This window comes from Dama dama, chromosome 10 (assembly GCF_033118175.1).
Source record: "Dama dama isolate Ldn47 chromosome 10, ASM3311817v1, whole genome shotgun sequence".
NCBI lineage: Eukaryota > Metazoa > Chordata > Mammalia > Artiodactyla > Cervidae > Dama > Dama dama.
Window position 1 is genome coordinate 15,164,070 of NC_083690.1, and position 21,777 is coordinate 15,185,846.

The following is a 21,777-nucleotide window of genomic DNA, read 5'->3' on the forward strand; positions in this document are numbered from 1 at the left end:
CCATTTTACCTGATGTCTCAGCTACATCAGATCCAGATAATCACCCTCCTTTTGCAATTGAGGCTTTTCTTGCTTCCTAAAGTATCAAACGCTCTTGGTTGTCCTCTCCTCTCTGCCCTTTCTCAGTCCTTCTTCCTCTACCTAACATATAATCGTTGGATTTCCTCAGCAGTCATCCCTAAAGTCCTTTCCTTATTCTATACATTCTCATCCTCCATTATTCACTTATCATCTCAACGTCTTGTTTTTCAAACTGAGAGTCACCTCATTAATGGGTTGTGAAATCAGTTTACTGGGTCATATCTAGCAATTTTTAAAAAATCAAGTGGAATAAAAAAGATCAGAACACGTGGTATATGGAATAAAGATAGTTAGGAGAAACTCCAAATGTCCATCAACAGAAATAGATTGTGGTCAGGCCATACAATGGAGTGGAATATTATACAACCATAAAAAGGAATAAAGCACTGATATATGGAATAGCATAGAGTAGGGATTAGCAAACTTTTCTGTCAAGTGCCAGAGAGAAAGTATTCTAGGCTTTGTGGACTGTTTGTCTCTGTTGCAGCTACTCAGCTCTATGTAGCATGAATGTAGCCACAGATAGTACATAAAGAAATGAGTCAAGACAGTGTCCCAATAAAACTTTATTTATAGGCACTGAATTTTGAATTTGATATAATTTTAATATCATGACATATTCTTATTCTGATTTGTTAAAGTCATTTGAACATATAAAGCCATTCTTAGCTCTTGGGTCTTTAAATAAATAGGCAGTAGGCAAGATTTGGCCCATAGGCTATAGTTTGCTGATCACTGTCATAGATGAATCTCAGAAACATTAAGCTGAGTGAAAGAAGCCAAACACAAATTAATGCAGACTGCATATATACATTGTGATTTCATTGATATAAAATTCTAGACAATGCAGACTCATCTATAATGACAGAAAGCTTGGGGCCAGGGGTCAAAGGTTTTCCCCAGCGGCTCAGGGGTGAAAGAATCTGCCTGCCAATGCAGGAGACTCAGGTTTGATCCCTGGGTGAGGAGGATCCTCTGGAGAAGGAAATGGCAACCCACTCCAGTATTCTTGCCTGGGAAATCCCATGGACAGAGGAACCTGGGGGGTTAAGTCCACGGGGTCACAAAAGAGTCAGACACGACTTAGCAACCAAGTAATAACAAGGGGTCAAAGGGAATTGAGTGCATGGGGGTACTAGGGGACTTTTGAGGGTGATAGAAATGTTCTGTATTTTTAAAAATATTTATGTATTTGGCTGTGCCAGGTCTTAGTTGCAGCACTCCAAATATTTTCACTTGCAGCATGCTGAATATTTTTACTTGCAGCTTGCAGGATTGTTAGTGTGGCAGTGAGGAGCTAGTTCTCTGACCAGAGATCAAACCCAGGGCCCTGCATTGGTAGTGAGGCGTCTTAGCCTATGGGCCACCAGGGAAGTCCTCAGTTTGCCTTTGAAAAGGCTTTACTGAGGAATTTTCCTGTTGGTCTAGTGGTTAGGACTCCACACTTGCACTGCTGAGGGCCAGGGTTCAATCCTTGATCTGGAAACTAAGATCTGGCAAGCTATATGGTGTTGGGTGGGGTGGGGTGGGGTGGGGTGGGGTGGGGGGTTGAGGGGGGTAGGGGTAGGGGCTTCCCTGAAACCCTTTGGGGAGCTCAGGTTTTGAGGGACGACATGAGCCACCCGGTCTCCATGCTTGGCCCTGCAATAGGCTTTTCTCTGATGTAAACTCTGAAGTTGATGTTTATTTGGCCTCACCATGCAGCAGGTACTCAAACTTGCCATCAGTAACAATGCAAGTTCTCTGTTAACAACTCTGTTCTCTGTTAAACAGAGAAACTGGATCCTCTGCTTATAAGCCTTCCTTGCTGCTAGAATAAAGCGTGTGTCCTTCACATGACCCATAGGTATGGTATTACCCTTTTCAACCTCTTTGGTCTCGGCTGTCATTCTTTGGGCAATGTCGTCTGTACTTATAGGCACCTATGTGTCTCCTTCAATGTACTTAGCATAACTGTAATTAATTAGTTATTTAATGCCTGTCTCCCCTGATAGACTACGAATGCAATTTCTGTAAAGATGGAGTCTGTCTTAATCTTATTTTGTCCGCAAGGACTATTAGGTAAGCTCTAAAAAAATATTGTGGAAGGAATGGATGAGTGAATGTTGAATCTACATACTGGCACGATGTGCAGATTTTATTTCTAAACATTTCCATTATTTTCAGTCTGGTTTGAATGGGTTTATTTATTGCTCACTTGCTAAGTTATATCTGACTCTTTGCACCCCATGGACTTCAGCATGCCAGGCTTCCCTGTCCTTCACTGTACCCTGGAGCTTAAAGACACTTCATCTTCCAAGTGGCGATTTTTACCTCCCAAGTCTGGGCAAGCCAATGTCTAGGATGGAGTTCAATGAGTAGTTACTGAATGCCTTGATTCAACAAATATTTTCTGAGAGTCCACTGTATGTCAGGCAGTATTCCAGGAATCAGGAATACAATGATTGAAAGAGATTTTTTTTAATGTATTTATTTATTTTTGGTTGCACTTGGTCTTCGTTGCTGTGAGAAGGCTTTCTCTAGCTGCAGCAAGCGGGGGCTTCTCTTGTGCAGTACAGGCTCCAGGCACAGGGGCTTCAGTAGTTGCAGCTCTCGGGCTTTGTAGTTGTGGAGCACGGGTGTAGTTGTTCTGGGGCATGTGGAATCTTCCTGGACCAGGGATCAAACCCGTGTCCCCTGCAGTGGTGGGTAGATTCTTATCCACTGTACCACCAGGAAGTCCTTAAAAGAGATTAAGCCTCTGCATTTGTGGATCTTAACATTCTTTAGGAATGGGATAGTAACAAGTGGCTCTATAATATATTTGTTTTAGATATCATAAAAGAAAGTAAATTATGAATGAATTCATGCCTCAGGCTGTAAATTTGAAATCTTTGTTCTAAAACATTGGAAATATCTATTCAGTGATAACTAGCTGGAAATAGAAGAAAATTAAGCAAAACCAACTTACTACTACCAACAGTTTACTAATAGTTAAGACCCTGAGGAAGACGTTTCCAAGCATTTCTGTTACTTAAAGGACTTTTCTTTGATGTTTGAGCATCTCTAGAAATTTACATTTGACCATCAGCTAGTCATCACTGGAGAAGCATTGGGCATGAAGTCTTAGAAAATGTGAAGCAGATACTTTAACACTGATGCAGCCATAATAAAAAAAAATTTACTAGCATTGTATTTAATCTTTTTAAAAAATATTTATTTATTTATTTTGACTATGCTGGGTCTTGGTTGCAGCACTTGGGGTCTTCAGTTGCAGCATATGAACTCTTTAATTGCAGCATGTGGGGTCTAGTTCCCTGATCAGGGATCCAACCTGGGTCCTCTGCGTTGGGAGCATGGAGTTTTAGCCACTGGACCACCAGGGACGTCCCTTTACTAAGATTTCAAACTATGACTTAATGTATGTTTAAGATGTTCTTTTCTTTTTGTTTAAGATGTTCTAAGTAGGATTTTAGAGTATATTGAAATTTTAGGTGACATTGTAAAGAGGTGAAATAGCATAAAATGGTAATTTTACCTTTCATGTGTCTCAGATTTATATTTTATGAAAGAATTCAGTCTTCTCTAACATTTGTTGTTCAGTCGCTAAGTCATGTCCAACTCTTTCGTTGTATACCCCAAAAGAAAAATGAACAATGACATTAACAGACAATATAAAAAAAGAAAAATGTTGCAGACGATGATACACATGAAAAAGTGTCAACATTACTAGTGATTAAAAAGTGCAAAAATCAAGTGAGATTTTTGCCTGTCAAATTAAGTGTGGGGTTTTTTTTTTTTTTTGCTAATAATGTTAATCTGCTGTTACTTAGAGTAGAAGAAATACTCTCATGCATTACTGGTTGAATTTCAAATTGTTATGACACCGGGATCGGGATGGGGAACACATGTAAATCCATGGCTGATTCATGTCAATGTATGGCAAAAACCACTACAATATTGTAAAGTAATTAGCCTCCAATGAATAAAAATAAATGGAAAAAAAATTATGACACCTTTTATAGATTTCACTTACATTCAACGGAGTGCAGTTTGCAATTCAATAATAACAATAGAAAAACCTAAAATATACATATCTTTTGTCCCCAAAATTCTGCTCCCAGAAATTTAAACTAAAAAAATCATTAAGTTAAAGGTTTAACTATATGAATGTCATATCAGCATTGTTTATAATGAAATATTTTAAACGATCTACATATTCGATAATATAATGAAAAGTTGGTCATTGTGGTAAACTTGGTTGAAACACACCTTTCCAAACAATGATGTAGATAACCTACTTATTGACATGAAGAGATGATATGTTGACTCAAAAAGATATCTAAGAAAATATCATGTATATTATAAACCTATTTTTTTAAGGAAAAGTATATGAATACATGGGCTTCCCTGGTGGCTCAGTGGTAAAAAACCCACTTGTCAATGCAGGAGACGTAAGAGCTGTGGGTTCGGTCCCTGGCTTGTGCAGATCCCCTGGAGAAGGAGATGGCAACCCACTCCAGGATTCTTGCCTGGGAAATCCCATGGACAGAGGAGCCTGGTGGTCTACAGTCCATGGGGTTGAAAAAGACTTGGACATGACTTAGCAACTAAGCAACAGCAGGAACATATGAATACATGGAAAAGGTTATTAAAAATAATTAAAATCAGAAACTGCTTAGCTGTGGAATGTTGATTTTCTTAATTCGATTTGTTTTCCACACATGTTGTAGAGTCACTCAAAAGGAGAGCATTAAATAGTACTTGTGCTGTTGGTGGTGGTTTAGTCGCTAAGTTGTGTCCAACTCTTTCAATCTCATGGACTGTAGCCCGCCAGGCTCCTCTGTCCAGGGAATTCTCCAGGCAAGAATACAGGATTGGGTTGCCATTTCCTTCTCCAGAGGGTCTTCCCGACCCAGGAATCGAACCCTGGTCTCCTGCATTGAAGGCAGATTCCTTACCGACTGAGCTATGAGGAAAGCCCAAATATTTGTGCTCCTTGTTAATTTATAATCTCCTTGCTCCAAATCAATTCTTTTTGCCTGGTTTGCAAAGATGGATCTGGGCCCTTTATAAATATGTCTCCTTTGACAACTTGGCACAATGTTATGTTACATTTTGTCAGTAGAGGGCGCCAGAGAGACATTACAGGAGGAAAGAGTTTTGCTTCTAGGTTCTTGCTGCTGAGGGGAGCAGCTTCCCCTAGATGTCAGGAAAAACTCATCCTATGTCTCCTCTACTCTCGGCACTTTACTGCGGATACGGCACGACTTCGCTTCTACGAGATGTGAGGGTTTCCCACTCACCTAGCGGTTCTGTGACATCAGCTGGGTGTGATGTCCAATAATTTAATTCTGACACTACCTGGTGAGTATCAGATCCCATAGGTTAAGGCCTCAGTCCGCCAAGAGTTCCTCCCACTTCAGACACCAACCCCGAATCCAGGTTGTTTCCCTATGTTCCTGACCAACCGGATATAAATCGGAGTTTCTCACAACCTCCTCCTTGGATCTGATTAATTTGCTAGAGTGACTTATAGAACTCAGAGAAACATTTTACTTGCTAGGTTACTAGTTTATCATAAAAGGATATAATTCAGGAATCAGTTCAGTTCAGTCGCTCAGTTGCATCCGACTCTTTGTGACCCCATGGACTGCAACATGCCAGGTTCCCTGTCCATCACCAATTTCCTGGAGTCTACTCAAATTCATGTCCACCGAGTCAGTGATGTCATCCAACCATCTTATCTTCCATCCCCTTCTCCACCTGCCTTCAGTCTTGCCCAGCATCAGGGTCTTTCCCAATGAGTCACTTCTTCGCAGCAGGTGGACAAAGGATTGGAGCTTCAGCTTCAGCATCAGTCCCTCCAATGAATATTCAGGACGGATTTCCTTTAGGATTGATTGGTTGGATCTCCCTACTGTCCAAGGGACTCTCAAGAGTTTCCTCCAACACCACAGTTCAAAAGCATCAATTCTTCGGTGCTCAGCTTTCTTTATGGTCCAACTCTCACATCCATACATGACTACTAGAAAAAAACCATAGCTTTGAGTAGGCAGACCTTGGTCAGCAAAGTAATGTCTCTGCTTTTTCATATACCATCTAGGTTTGTCATAGCTCAGGAATAGCCAGATGGAAAAGGTGCATAGAGCAGGGTCTGTGGGACGGGGCTTGATGCTTCCATGCCCCCGGAAGGGAGGCACTCTTCCCCAGATAGCCACATGTCCGTCCACCAACCCAAAAGCTCTCTGAATCCCATCCTCTAGGGATTTTATGGAAGCGTTACATTACAAAGGCACAATTGATTAAATCACTGGTGATTGCTTCAACCTCCAGTCTTCAGCGCCCTCCCTGGAGGTGGGGGCGGGACTAAAACTCCCAACCCTCTAACGTCGCAATTGGTTTCCCCTGGCAACAAGTCCGTTCTAAAAGGCAGTCCAAAAGTTGCTTCATTAACTTAAACTCAGTTGTAGTTGAAAGGGGCTTGTTGCAAATAACTAGACACTCCTCCTTTCAGTTTGAGGACTCAGAAGCTATTTCAGGCACAGAGTACAAAATTGTAGACCAAATATTATAACAAAGTGATGTTTTCATTGCTCTAATCACTCAGGAAATCCAAGCATTTTAGGTACTCTGTGCCAGAAACGGGACACAGATCAAATAAATATTTCTTATTATAGATCACTATATTGTTTGGACTTCCCTGGAGGTCTGTGATTAAGACTCCACTCATCCAATGAAGGGGGTGGGGTTCAATCCCTGGTTGGGGAACTAAGATCCCCTATGCTGCACAGCCAAATTACATAAATAATTTTTTTTAACACTTAAGAAAATCACTGTATCACACCCTGGTACTTACTCTGGTGGTTTTTCTGGTGGCTCAGCAGTAAAGAATCTGCCTGCAATGCAGGAGACGCGGGTTCCATCCCTGGGTCAGGAAGATCCTCTGGAGAAGGAAATGGCAACCCATTCCAATATTCTCGCCTAGAAAATCCCATGGACAGAGGAGCCTGGCAGTCTACAGTCCATTGGGGTTGCAAAGATTCAGACACGACTGGGCAGCTGAACAACAAACCTCCAATGAGGTCCCACAACAGTTTACCCTAGAAGGCAGATCTCCAGCAAATTCCACTGGCTGGCAGGTCCTTAGAGCAGCTGACTTCTCTGCCATTCAATGCTTTATTGGGAGGGCTGTGCCCTCCCAGTAAGATCAGGATTTCAGCCCCAGAGGTGTTTTATCTCAGTCCTAGGAGTAATGGCTGGTCCTTATATCTGCTATTTCTGTATTCTTTAGGGTTCTCTTGTATTCAACCCCTCATCATTTGAATTTACCACTAACAATTCTTTATACAGTCAATAGTCTGTACTATCCAACATAATGATAGTCCAACTCTCACATCCATCCATCCAACAACGTTAAGAGGGTCTGAAAACGATCATATGGAACCAAGCGCTTTCAGATAACTGGTGCCAATGTCAAGGGAGTAAGAGTTGCCTAGGTCATAGAGACAGAATTCTTTTTATGCATATGTAAATTTATTTATTTATGGCTGTTTTGGGTCTTCGTTGCCACATATGGGCTTTCTCTAGTTGCAGCAAGCAGGGGCAACTCTGCTTTGCAGTACATGGGCTTCTCATTGCAGTGGCTTCTCTTGTTGTGGGGCATAGACTTTAGAAGGCATGGGCTTCAGTAGTTACAGTGCATGGGGTCAGTAGTTGTGGAGTGCTGGGCTTAGTTGCCCCAAGGCATGTGGAATTTTCCCAGACCAGGTATTGAACCCACGTCCCCTGTATTTGTAGGCAGATTCTTAACCACCAGACCACCAGGGAAGTCTAAAACAGATTTCTTAGGCATGGTTTTTCTACATTAGAGCTGACATGCAATGATTTCATGATGGGATTGCTGCATATCGTTTCTGCTAACAGGAGAAATTAAGGCTCTGGTTGGAACTAGGCTTGTATCTTCTTCCTTCTAACCTCCTCTCTGGAACTTTTTCAGCTAGAGTACCCGTTCTTTCTCTATGGATATTCATGTAGTGAAATGGAGCAGGACTCTATGATCCTTGCCCGCCTACCATATCTTCTGCCTGCCTTTTGCCTGTGGAAAACTTTAATCAAAGAGCAAGTTTAATCAGAGAAGTGAGAAATGCTCAAATGAAAACAGTCAAAGGAGACTAAATAATAATAACGTCATTAATTATAGTCAAGGACCTTTAGTTCTTTCTCAAGGGCTATAGATAATATTCTGAGCCATATCCTGTGAGCAGTCTTATAGATACCAAAACACCAGGTGGAGAAGTTAACTATGTGATGAGCAGACTGTACCCAGGACGTGAGCTGCACAATTCTGAGAACTGGCTGCAAAGAAATGGGAACAAGTGCACCCCGGAACTGAAGATTAACTGTATCTAAAGCAACTAAAATGATGCTAGTCAGGCCACTGATGACCAATTGAACATGACTGTTAGAGATGACTGTGCTGTTTCTGCATATAACCTCCACCCCACCCCCCAAATCTGTCTATGAAAGCTCTCACCCTCTGCTTGTCGGGGTTGTGGGGGGAATTGGCCTTTGGACAGCTGTCCACCACTCTCCCTCTCCTCCCCCCGCCTACTCCCCTCCCAAACCCCAGTTGCCAGCATCTGAAATAAAACAAAATTTCCTTTCCATCCACCTGGCCTGTTTACTGGCTTTTGAGCGGTCTGCAACCAGACCCCCATGCATACCTTTCGGTAACAGTAGGGCGTCAGCAGTGGTGGTACCTCCTTTCCCCACCTCCATTGTTTCAACCCCACCCACTGAAACCCATCCAAAGAAAAGTAATTTTTAGAAAAGAAAATTATATTAACATTTACACAAAGCATAGCTCTTTTTATTCATCTGTAACCACACTAAACAAAAACCTTGTGTTTACTGGGCATACCTAGCTTCAAATCAAAGCACCCCTTCCACTCAGATCAAGGCTGGAGAAATTCCATTAAGAAGGAAGGGGTCTGGGGGTACTTCCCTGGTAGTCCAGTGGCTAAGACTGTGATCCCAATGCAGGGGATCTGGGTTCAATCCCTGGTCAGGGAACTAGACCCTACATGCCTCAGCTAAAAGCTCCTGCACAACCCAAGGAAGATCAACGATCCCGTGTGCTGCAACTAAGAACTGTTGCAGCCAAAGAAATAAATAAATAAAAATAAATATTAAAGAAAAAAGAATGGACTCTCTGGTGGTCCAGTGGTTAAGAATTCACCTGCTAATGTAGGGGACATGGGCTCCATCCCTGATCTGGGGAAATGCCACGTGTCTCTGGCAACTAACCCCTCGAGCCACAACTACTGGAGCCCACCCCCCCTAGAGCCCCCTTGCACTGCAACAAAAATCACTGCAAGGAGAAGCCCTCACATCGCAACTAGAGTGTAGCCCCTGCTCGCCACGGCTGGAGAAAGCCCAAAGCAATGGTGACCCAGTGCAGCCAAAAATAGATAAATAATCATTTTTAAGAATGAAGGGATCTGGACTGAAGGGGTGGGTGGGTGAGAGAATGTGGAAAGAAAGAGGATTAGATGGGAGTTTTTTTTACCAACCTCATTTCAGGTGACAAGGAGTCAGTCTCTGGCTTAATACCCACACCCTCAGAAACAAAAGATGTCTCAGAGGTGATGTTGAAGGGACTGGAGGAACTTCCATGACCTTTTCTCAAGGTCATGGGTTTTTTTTTTTAAAGCTGATTGCTTCCTTTGTTCATTGGAAAACAGACCTGTTGGTCTTGGAGCCTATTAAGCAGAGTAAACTTTTGTCAGTAGAAATTTCCAGATTAGCGAAAAAAGAAGATTTTAGACATTGCAGCCCACTTGATGGTTCTTATTAAGCCCCCATTCATTTAAATAAAATGAAATAATAATGGTTACAATAAGCTTCCCTGTAATCATCTTAATGTGTGTTTAATGTGATCCTTAGTTGTAAATTGAAGCTCAGTTCCCACATCAGTACTTTACTCCCTGCTGAAAGAACTCCTAACAAAACTCTTTTCCATTTTAACTCAGCACTGCATTCCCTGGTTATCCTCCACTGTTCAGGGATATTAACATCCCGTAAACCTGTTAATTCATTATTGCCAGAGGGCTCGGAATCACAGCTTGTACAGATGATGAAACATCAATGGAATAAATTAATTTATCTCACAGCATCTCTTCTCCTTTGAAGGCCAGGTAGGTTCTTTAGCATTTTTACCAAATTAGATTGTCTTTAACTGCTGCATTCTTTTTATTGCTTTTAAGAAGAGACAAGTATATACCAGTCTACATTAAACCATCTCAACTTTCAAAATATTCATTGCTCTTCCTTTCAACTCCCATTAAGTAAATACGTTGAGCTCCTTCATAAACATCACCATAGATTTTGGAGGATATTTGCCTCTATATAGGTTGTTACCAATCCTCAGCCTCGCTGGCTTTCTGTGAGTAGAAAAAGAATTCATATATTAAAGTGGTTAGTAGAAAATTGACACATGCAGTGAGCTCTCCAAGAATGTCAGTCCCAATCGCTGTATTTTAAAAACACAGGATGTCCGGACTTCCCTGCAGGTCTGATGGCTAAGACTCTGCGCTCCCAGTGCAGGGGGCCCACGTTCAATCCCTGGTCAGGGAACTGGATCCCACACACCACAACTAAGCACAGTCAAATAAATAAAGAAATATTTTAAAAAACAAAACAGGATGCCCTTGGGAGTTCCCTGGAGGTCCAGTGGTTAGGACTCAGTACTTTCACTTCCCAGACCCAGGTTCAATCCCTGGGCAGGGAACTAAGATCCCATTAGCCACAGGGTGTGGCCCACCCCCCAAAAAAATTTAAAAATAAAGGTACAGGCTGCTCAATTCACTTCAAATTTCAGATGAACAGTTAAAATTTTTTAGTGTAAGCATGCCCAAACACTGCACCAGGGTATACTTACACTAAAAATGATTCATTGTTCATATGAAATTCAAAATTGAATGGGCATCCTACATTTTACCTGGAAACCCTAATCCCTCCCCTACCCTACTTTTCAGAAAATTTCCCCAATTTTGCTCTATTTTTCTCTCTAACAAATTTGGTTAAGGGAATTGTATAGGAGTCATTAGGATGATCTCCTTTTTTTTTCTTAATGAAGACCACAATTTCCTCTAATTTAGGCAGGAATTAGATTTTTTTTTTTTTTTAAGGAAAAAACCATTGTGAACACAATTCCATGCCACAAGCCCATAGTTTAGTGCCTGGCCCATAACCGTGCTCAATAAATATTGATCAACTGAATGAATAAATGAAAGATTGCCTGGGTTAACAGCTGGTCCTATCGCAGTTTGTTGAGATATGGGTCCTTTGGTTTCAGCTGATGTGATCAATTGCTGTTAGTGATCGAAAGGATTACAGAGAAGTAAGACATGAATAATAGCCCTCCAAAGATGTCCCAGGTGTTGCAGTGGTAAAGCATCCACCTGCCAATGCAGGACAAAAGAGACAAGGGTTTGATCCCTGGGTCAGGAAGATCCCCTGGAGTAGGAAATGGCAACCCACTTTGGTATTCTTGCCTGGGAAATCCCATGGACAGAGGAGCCTGGCAGGCTACAGTTCCTAAGGTTGCAGAGTCAGACAGGTAAGATACGTGGAGGTTAAACTGTATTATCCAGGTAGGATGAATGTGATCAGCAGGGTCCTTCTAAGAGGAAGAATAGATGGGTCAGAGTCAGAAAAGACTGTGTGATGATAGAATGACAGAAAGACTGGAAGATGCTACGAAACTGACTTTGAAGACAGAGGAAGGAGCCATCCAGGAATGCAGAGGGTCTCTAGAAGCTGGAAAAGGCAGGGAGATGGATTCTCTTCTGGGGCATCTGGAGGGAAGGTGGTCCGTGGGTCCATTTTAGACTTCTGACCTCCAAGCCTCTAAGACAACAGATTTGTGGTAACTTGTCATAGCAACAGTAGGAAAAGAATACAAGGGGAATTTAAGTAATAAACAAACAAAGGTGCATGCCAGGAGCCTGCCAAGTGGAGACAAATCTGACAGAAGATTTACTTGGAACCAGTAGCAAGGACAAGGAGCACGAAGGGATGGAGATCAGTACACGAGCAGATAGCAGAAGGTCAAAGGACATGGAAATTGGCAGAATCTCAAGAACTGAAGGGAATGGGTGGATTGGTCGGCTAGGGCTGCCAGAACAAAATACCAGACTAGGTGGGTTAAACGATTTCTTTTCTCACAGTTCTGGAGGCTGGAAGTCCAAAGTCAAAGTGTCAGCTGTCTTAGTTTTTGCTGAAGCCTGTCTCCTTTGCTTGTAGGTGGCCCCCTTCTCACCCTGTCCTTACACGACCTTCCCTCTGGGCATGCACTGCTCTGGTGTCTCTTCCTGTGTCCAGATTTCCTCCTCTTATTAGGACACCAGTCAGATTGGATTGGGGCCTAGCCCAAGGGCCTCATTTGAACTCAACCACCTCTTTTAAGGCCCTTTCTCCAAAGACAGCCACATTCTGAGGTACTAGGGGTTAGGGCCTCAACATATGAATTTGTGGGACACAATTCAGCCCATAAAGTAGGGCTGACAAATTGAGGAACAAACTGTAAGATAACTGGTTAATGCCCCTGATTGGCGACTAAGGTGCTCTGTGACAATTCAATGCAATGCAAAGTGATCCAGGATTGAATGCTAGTCCTTGTAAAAGGACGTTAGTGGGGCAATTGGCAGTAATTTGAATAAAGTCTGTAGGCGGGGTATTACATCAGTGCCTGTTTTCTAGTTCTGACAATTGTACTATGGTTATGTAAGATGCCAATATCTGGGGAAGCTTGGGTGAAGAGTATACAGGAACTCTGTACTACTTTTGCAACATTTCAAAAAAGTCTGGCATTATTTCAAAATGAAAAGTTAAAAATCAAAAATTAATAATTAACTGAAATAGGGTAAACAGAAGAGAGAAAGAGAGAAAACGAAAATGGAATAGGATGTGACCACGGAGGAAGGAAAAATGGAGAAAAAGAAGACAAAGTGATTTCCATGAGGTCAGAGGTTACACCTGCTGTTTGAGTTTCCAATGACCCCCTGCTTCTGGGAACTCAGCGTATGTTTTGGGAGGTAATATTCATTGAGGCACAGCCTCTGAAGAGGATTGAATCCCACCTCACATTCAGGAAAGGCCTCAGAGGTTAATTTCCGACATTGTCTCCAAAGACTGGTACATAGTCAGTGCACTGTATGTGTCGAAACTGTGACACTCTTGCATGTAAAGGCATTTAAAATACACCGCCACCTTTGTAATCCAGTTTTTGGTATGCCCACTTTTCCCCAAGCTTCTTCTTTTTTAAACTTTTTGTTTGTTTGTTTTTGAGGTATAATTCACATGCCACACAATTCACAATTCATTCAATGGTTTTCGTTACCAAGCAATCGTTGCCATTACCTAATTACTAGATATTTCATCACGCCACAAAAGAACCCCGCACCCGGTTAGCAGTCACTTCGCACCCCCGCCCGCTCCGCGCCATCGCCCAGCCCCTGACTGGTCAACCGTCCGAATGGATTTGCCTGTTCTGGGTGTTTCTTGCAAGGGGATCAAGCATTTGTGGACCCACCGCACATCAAAAGCTCAGCCCCCAGGATCGCCAGGGGCCACGGGATTGGCCGGCGGGGATTGGGTGTGCGCGGGGCGCCCAATCGCCTTCGAGCATCGGGAGGAGGCAGGTGCAAGTGGTTGGAGGCGGCGCGCGGGCTGCCCGAGCGGAGGGCGGAGGCCCGGGAGCCAGCGGCCTGCGTTCGTGGGGCGCCTTGGGAACCGGCATGGTGCGCTGGTGGCAGGCGCTCACGCGCGCCGCCGGGCGTTACCCTTGGCCAGCGAACGTACTGCTTTACGCCGGGTTCTTCTCGGGCGGCGACGCGCTGCAGCAGCTGCTGCGGGGCGGCCCGGCCGACTGGCAACATACGCAGCACGTGGCTACCGTGGCCGTGGCCTTCCACGCGAACTTCAACTACGTGTGGCTGAGCCTGCTGGAGCGCGCGCTGCCTGGGCGCGCGCCGCGCACTATCCTGGCCAAGGTGCTGTGTGACCAGGCGCTGGGCGGGCCGGTGTACGTCTCTACCTTCTACGCCGGTGAGGAGCCGGGCGGGGACCTGGAGGCGAAGCTGGGGGACGGGGTCGGATCCGGAACTGGGGGGCTGGAGGCAGGGGCTTCCTGGGGCTGGGACGGAGCAGGAGCCTGGGGCTCTGTGGGGAGGGGGCTGGGGCTGGAAACCCTCCCGTGGGGGCCAAGGGTTAGGAGACTGGGAGGGTCGGGGCGACAGCGGGAGATCGAGGTGTTGAGGACCGAGTAGTCTGGGCACCGCGTATTAAGGGGGTTGAGGGGAAAGAAATTGAGACGTGATTGCTGGAGACGCCTGGGATTAGGGCGCGAGAGGCTCATTTGGGACACTGGGGTTGCAAATAGTCTAGGGCTGGAAGTTTCAGGGGGCCTGGGGCGTACGTAGGCCGAACTGGGGGAGGCAGGAATGGAGATCCATTTTTCCCCTGAAAAAAAGATGCATGGGAATATCAAGGAGACCCCCAGCTGGTTCCCACAGCCGCTGCGACCCCTATGACAAGGTTGGGGGGGCGGGTGGTGGGACGGTCCGGGGAGGGTAAGGGCAGGCGGTCCCGCTCGTGGGAAAATTCACGCCTGGGGCTGGGGGCCTCGTTTCCTCTGGAGGGATAACCCTTTCCAACACGAAAACAAAATGTGAGGGGATTCAGGACGGTCTGGGCAGAGACGGGGGAACCTGAGGTCCCGCCTAAGTGTTCACCTGTTAGTCGCTCAGGCGTGTCCGACTCTTTGTGACCCCATGGACTGTAGCCTCCCCAGGCTCCTCTGTCCATGGGATTCTCCAGGCAAGAATACCGGAGTGGGTTGCCAATTCCTTCTCCAGGGGATCTGCTGGAACGCAGGGATCGAACCCAGGTCTCCTGCATTGCAGGCAGATTCTTTACCATCTGAGCCTCCGGGCCCCACCTGTTTCCCCTCAGAATGTGTGCTCAGGGCCATTCTCCTACTTTTGTAACAAGGTTTACCTAAAGAGAGTCCCATCCCCACATCAAAACCCACAGAAAATGTGAGAAATTATGAGCCCCCTGTGATGAGAGGACTCTGTACCTGTGAGGGTGCAGGGAGCCCCCCTCCCCGAAAGTGCACCACGGAGCCTGAGGGCCTAACTTTGGGAACCTTCCTTAGCACCCTGAAATTCTAAAACCGTGGAGAGGGCTCTGTGGCCTTCATAGCGTTTTCTATCACCTGGAAAGGAGTGAGCAGGGGACGGGCACCGATCCATTAAGAAAATTCAAGGATCCTGGGCCTGGCGTTGGCATTGGGGATCACAGATTCCCCCCGCAAGGGGTCTTGTCAGTGCCTCTTGGTACTTTCTTCTAAACCGGGTCGAAGTGGTCAAGTTACCACTTTGAAGGAACCCGCCCTGCCCCATGGATCTCATTTTGAGGACCAGAGTTGCTCACAAATTCCACAGGAATCATGCCTGATACAGTGCCAACCACACGGTTGACAGCGTCCGTGAGGTCAGGGCCTAGAGGACCTGAGATGGGGAGCTGCCTGGTTTATCAGATCTGTGCCTTATCCCAGGGTGTGACATCCAGGCCAGGTTTGACAAGTTTCCTCGGACCTGTTGCTGCAGTGGCCTTGTACTGTGGTGATGGGGTGGAGGGTGGCGGAGTTGGCTTTTGGGACTCAGATTCCTGTTTAATTCTCAAAAAACCCAGAGAGGCAGGTACCATCATTCCCATGTTGCACATGAGGAAGGGGCTTCCCTGGTGGCTCAGACAGTATGGAATCTGCCTGCAATGCAGGAGACCTGGGTTTGATCACTGCGTCGGGAAGATCCCCTGGAGAAGGGAATGGCAACCCACTCCAGTACTCTTGCCTGGAGGATACTATGGGCGGAAGAGCCTGGTGGGCTGCAGTCTATGTGGTCACAAAGAGTTGGACACAAATGAGTGACTAACACACACACACATGGAAACTGAAGCTCATAGGAGAAAAATGATTTGCCCGAAACAAACGTAATTCATGGCATGGTCTTCATCTCCCTGGGGAATGTCAGTATGCCTGAAACCAGAAAGATGCTACAGTCATAGGGCTGCTGGGGCATGTGGGTCAAGCCCTAGGACCCTGAAACAGATTCCTGCCCACACGGCTTCTTTGTTTTTCTTTTCACATTTCTGGACTCTACCTCCCTTTCCTCCTGTAAAAATGAAGTGGGGGTGGTAGGATGGGGTGGGTTGGATGTCTGTTCAAGGCTCTTTAGACTTGGAAATTGCCTGTCTTAGATGATCCTTTGTGCTGGGGCTCCCTTGGAATCTAGAATAGCTGTGATTATGAGATCTGGTTCAGGATCCACACCTGGGTTGCACTTGGATCACTATCAGCCTCCCGAGCACTTTTCCTCCTTTGTAACTTGACCATCCTCAGCCCAGGCTTATGAAAGAAAACACATAAAGTGCTTAGCCCTTAGTTACTGCTGTGTGGGTGGAGTGCAGTATTACCAATATTGGGCTCAGTTTTCTTGTAAGTCCTGTTCTAAGAATCCCCTGCAATTGACTTAAAAGATTTTATTTCCCCTTCCTCCTAATCAGAGTTAGGGGAGAATTTTTAAAGCACTCTTATTTTTACACCCTTCCTAAAATAAGAGGGTTTTATTCTTTTCCCCTGACTTCTTTTTCAGGGTTGTTGAACATCAAAGGTTTCCACATGTTTTTAGGAGCACTAAATTGATGTTCCGCTTTCAAATTCCAATTCGAAAGCCTCTTTAGATGGGAAATCTGAAGTTCTAGAACACCCAGGGTCTGGCAGCCTTTCTGTAAAAGGAGGAAATTAATTTTTAAAAAATTTAAGAATTTCAAAAAATCTTTTGAGAGGAGAGGAAAAATGTCACCAATAGTCCCACTATGATTATATTGAGGTTTTTGTGAATTCTCTACAGTTTTTTTTAAAAAATAATTCTGCTATAACCTCATACCCTGCTATTGTCACTTCATATTAATCATCACTTTAAAATGTATCCAGTTTTAGAATGCAGATTGTCTTCTGTTTTCACTGTTGGGTCAGATGGGACATACTGAGTGAGTGATAGCAGTAGTCACCGTGCATATTGGAATAGAAAACTTGACCATGAACTGTTACACAGTATTCTTCCTATTGAATCTTATTAAAATTCTTTTGGTGTGTGTTTTTGCAAATAGGTATGAGTATTCTCCAGGGAAAGGATGACATATTTTTGGACATGAGACAGAAATTCTGGAATACGTATAAGGTAAGACAGACTTTTGAAAATACAACCATGATCTTTATGTATCTTTTTTTTTTTTTTAATATTTATTTGTCTGTGTTGTGCCTTAGTTTCTGCACTTGGGATCTTTCATTGTGGTGTGCAGGCTTAGTTGCCTCGAGGCATGTGAGATTTTGGTTCCCCATTAGGGACTGAAACTTCATCCCTGAACTGGAAGGCAGATTCGTGGAAGTCCTTTTCTGTATCTTTTTAACATAAAATACATTTAAATAAAAATGGGGAATACATGTAAATCCATGGCTGATTCATGTCAATGTATGACAAAAACCACTACAATATTGTAAAGTAATTAGCCTCCAACTAATAAAAATAAATGAAAAAAAAAATTCTTAAATTAGGGCTCCAGATGGTTGACACAAGGGCACAATGTTTTGATGAATTTTAGATTTGTTTTAATGGTTGAAGGAGAGGCTTTAAGAATGTCTGTATGTGTCTCTGAATTTTATTCAGTGTTCACAATGATTTCTGACATTCTTATATTTATTCTTGTTGGTGATTACAGTGATTTTTGGAGTCAAAGAGGTTATTGCAAAATAGGAATAGTAGAACGTGAGTGGCTTAGTGGAATCATTGCCACATTTAGAGCCGATGTTTCCAGGTATGCATTCTGCTGAGTCCCTGTGAAAGGAATCTTCTTAACTTCACAGTGGTATTTACAGAAAAGGAAAATGTTTCTCAGGGTTATTCCAGGGCTTGAAATAAGTCACCTCTTGTACTGTATACTCAGTTGTTCTTTAATCGCTAAGTTATGTCTGACTCTTTTGCCACTCCGTGGACTGTAGCCCGCCGGCCTCCTCTGTCCATGAGATTTCCCAGGCAAGAATACTGGAGTGGGTTGCCCTTTCCCTCTTCAGGGAATCTTCCCAACTTAGGGATGGAACCTATGTCTCCTGAATTGGAACGCGGATTCTTTACCACTGTTACCTGGGAAACCCGAACCAACAGGTTAAAGCCTGTTAAAATAAATCCATCTTGAAAGATAAACTTATTCTCTAGCATGAAGTAGCTTTCAAATACATTATTAGTAAATCACCATGAAGTGGGTTTGGTCTGTGGTTTCAAAAATTCGTTGACGATCCTGTGTTTTATCGGTATTTCCCTGAATCATTTGCGTGAGCAAACAGGAAAACTGCAATATATAAATATATGTTGTTAACAATGATTTGAAAGCAGTTGTCTTCCAGAATTGGTCCTCATTCAGGTGGACTTTTCTATAGTCTAGATCTATGACTATAACTAATAAAAATCTTTATTCCTGTGCCTAGCAGCTTTCTGTACAACTTCCCACCCTCTTCCACTTGAGAGACCATAAGTAGTCTAATTTAATCTGCTTAGTCTGAAATATACTACCACCTCCACATTCTTCCTGCCTGGTGTTTCTTTTTTAAACCATTGTTTCATCTTTGTTTTTATTTATTTCTTTATTTCTTTTGTTGTCTGGTGGCTTTTTTAAAAAATACTTTATAGAACAAACTTGGAGAAGGAAATGTCAACCCACTGCAGTACTCTTGCCTGGAAAATTCCATGGATGCGGGAGCCTGGTAGGCTACAGTCCATGGGGTTGCACAGAGTCGGACATGACTGAGTGACTTCACTTTCTTTCTTTCTTTAGTTCCTTTTGGGGAAGGAAATGGCAGCCCACTCCAGTGTTCTTGCCTGGAGAATCCCATGGACAGAGGGGCCTAGTGGGCTTCAGTCTAGGGGGTTGCAAAGCGTTGGACATGACTAAGCAACTAACACTCACACACATAGAACAAACTGTGTGATCACTTTGTGCAATTTAAAAGCATCCTAATAAAGTTTTCCTTTATTCCAGAGTGGTCTGATGTACTGGCCTTTTGTACAGGTGAGTTTCAAACTACTAAGAATGCTAATTCGTGGGTTTGGTTTACACGGAGCCCTCACAGATGTGTTCTCTCTGTTACAGCTGACCAACTTCAGCCTCATTCCCGTTCGCTGGCGAACAGCTTACACTGGACTCTGTGGTTTTCTGTGGGCCACCTTCCTCTGCTTTTCACAACAGGATGGTGATGGCACCTTCAAATCAGCTTTTACTTTCCATCGTACAAAGGGGACAAATGAAGTTGAAAGGCCCCCAGAGAAATGACAAGTCAAGAACTCCCTGAAAGGGACTAATTTTTTCCCCTTAAACACGGGCAATTGCCTGCAGATAAAATACTCTGCTTATCAGTTACCTGCTCCCTTTTGAAGATTTACTTTCCTATAGACCTGACTGCTTTTTAATTAGCAATGATAACTTTCAATTTTATCCAAATATCCTTTTTTTCCCCATTCTAATCTGAAGGTATTAATTCTCTAATATCTTCACTTCTCTAATGGTGGTGGTGCTCAGTTGTGTCCGGCTCTTTGCGACCCCATGGACTGTAGCCTGCCAGGCTCGTCTCTCAGTGGAAGTTTCCAGGCAAGAATACTGGAGTGGGTTGCCATTTCCTACTCCACTTTGACTCCTCTACTGCCTTGGTTAATATCAATGATAGTGGCAAAGTGGCATTTTATAATCATTACTATTTCTGGTCTAATATTTCATTGCCGGTTGATGTAGAAAACCCCCATTTTGATGGTATACATCTCTTCTAAAAATCTCAGGTTGTCTCCTAAACACTTTTGGATCAGATTATTTTTTATACCAAAAATTGTCCTGACAGTAAATTTTTGTTTACACCAAATTCAATCAAAAAGTTTGAATAAACAGGTTCCCCCCCAAAATATTGTAGAATAATTTATTGTTATGCTAATATTAAATCTCTGCAAGTACATTTTATGTATTAAAAAATAGTTTATGATCAGTGGTCCTGAATAGAGTATATTTTACTGATGTTTTCTATTTTTATAGTTTTCAAGGTTTTGTTTTTTTTTTTGGTTAATGTTTTCTCGATTTTAGCATATTCACTTGGTTAAATATCCCATTTCCTAGATATATGAAATGTACAAAATAATTGACTTTGAAAAGAAATATATTGAATGAAGTTTCTAAAAAAAAATTAGCAAGTTTTCTTCTGGAAGAAATAACTCAATTCCATAAAGTTTCAGGGAAAATATTTATCTTGAAATTCACACTGATGATATATTTTTTTTAAATTACTGCTTTAACCTAAGTCTTTATAGGTAATTTTTAAGGTTGACATGAGAAATTCAATCCAGTTTTTCATTTCTATCTTCAAAGTCAGTGGATTTAAAAATTAAACGACTATTTTAAGAAGTTTTAGCAATTTCACCCAAGAATTGCATCACTATTCTGTTGTTTCCAATGGAGTGTTTCACAAATTTAAAGATGTGAAACATTGCGATGTTAATATATTTATCTTGAGGCTTTATATTTAAGATTAATTTAAGCTTGCTTGCCTAAATATTTAAGCATATAATTTATATAGCTTGTAATTTAAATTTATATGTCATAAATATATGACTTTTAAATAATCATATTTATATGATTTATTTTAATCTAATAGATATTAATATGTATGACAAAACCCACTGGGAAAAAAAAATAAAATTAAAAAAAAAAAGATATTAATATATTTTACATCATTGGGGCAAGAGTAAGGACATTTCTAGAGAGTTTAATTCTAAAATAAATGGTGTTTTGTATAGTTTAAAAAGTAGTTCATACAACAGAAGAGCTATTTCACAACATGTAAGACATGTTTTATCATTTAAAAAGTATGTCCAGGACTTCCCTGGTGGTCAGTAGTTAAGACCTGCCAATGCAGGGGACATAGGTTCAGTCCCTGGTCTGGGAAGATACCACATGCTGAGGGGCAGGTAAGCCCTACCTTGTTCTACAATTACTGAGCCCGCACTCTGGAACCCACAAGCCACAACTAGAGATCGATCAATCAATTTATCTAGTTAAAAAAAAAAGCATATCCAGAGTAACTATAGTAAGGGCTGTTTGACAGTGTTCTAGATCACCTTCAGCACTACTTACAATGGAAGAGTAGTGTTTGGGAAAACGTTTGCGAAAACAAACCTTGGGGGAAGGGCGAAAAGCTTATTATTCATAGAAGTTTGATAATCTTGACTCAATAATGTGTTACTCCATACTGCAGAGATATGTAGCATGTATTCTCTGAATTTTTTCAAATAATACCGTTTTAATTTTTCTCAAGAGTCTTTTTGTGCTTTAGTGTGAGAAGTGGAACTCATTCGAAATAATGCAATGTTTGTTTTAAAATGCTGCCCTCCTTGATAAAACACGCTCTTGACCTTCCAGGGTTTAGAATAGGCCAGATGGATGCTATTCTTCTTCCAAATTTCTCCATTCCATAAGGTTTCTTCTTCTCTCTCTCTTTTTTTAATCATTACTTTTGGCTGTGCCTTGCAGCGTGCAGACTCTTAGTTCTCCAAC

At 42.8% G+C, this 21,777-nt stretch overlaps 1 protein-coding gene across 2 annotated transcripts; it reads left to right on the forward strand.

The window, feature by feature from the left end:
- The first annotated feature begins 13,837 nt into the window (after positions 1-13,837).
- On the forward strand, positions 13,838-20,069 carry MPV17L (MPV17 mitochondrial inner membrane protein like). Of its 2 annotated transcripts, XM_061152889.1 has the most exons (4): positions 13,838-14,172; positions 17,302-17,372; positions 19,225-19,254; positions 19,336-20,069. In XM_061152889.1, the coding sequence occupies exons 1-4, from the start codon at positions 13,863-13,865 to the stop codon at positions 19,513-19,515; spliced, it is 591 nt and encodes a 196-aa protein (XP_061008872.1). In that variant the 5' UTR covers positions 13,838-13,862; the 3' UTR covers positions 19,516-20,069. The 2 variants fall into 2 exon arrangements, with proteins under 2 accessions (XP_061008872.1, XP_061008873.1); XM_061152890.1 differs by lacking the exon at positions 17,302-17,372.
- Positions 20,070-21,777: the final 1,708 nt, after the last annotated feature.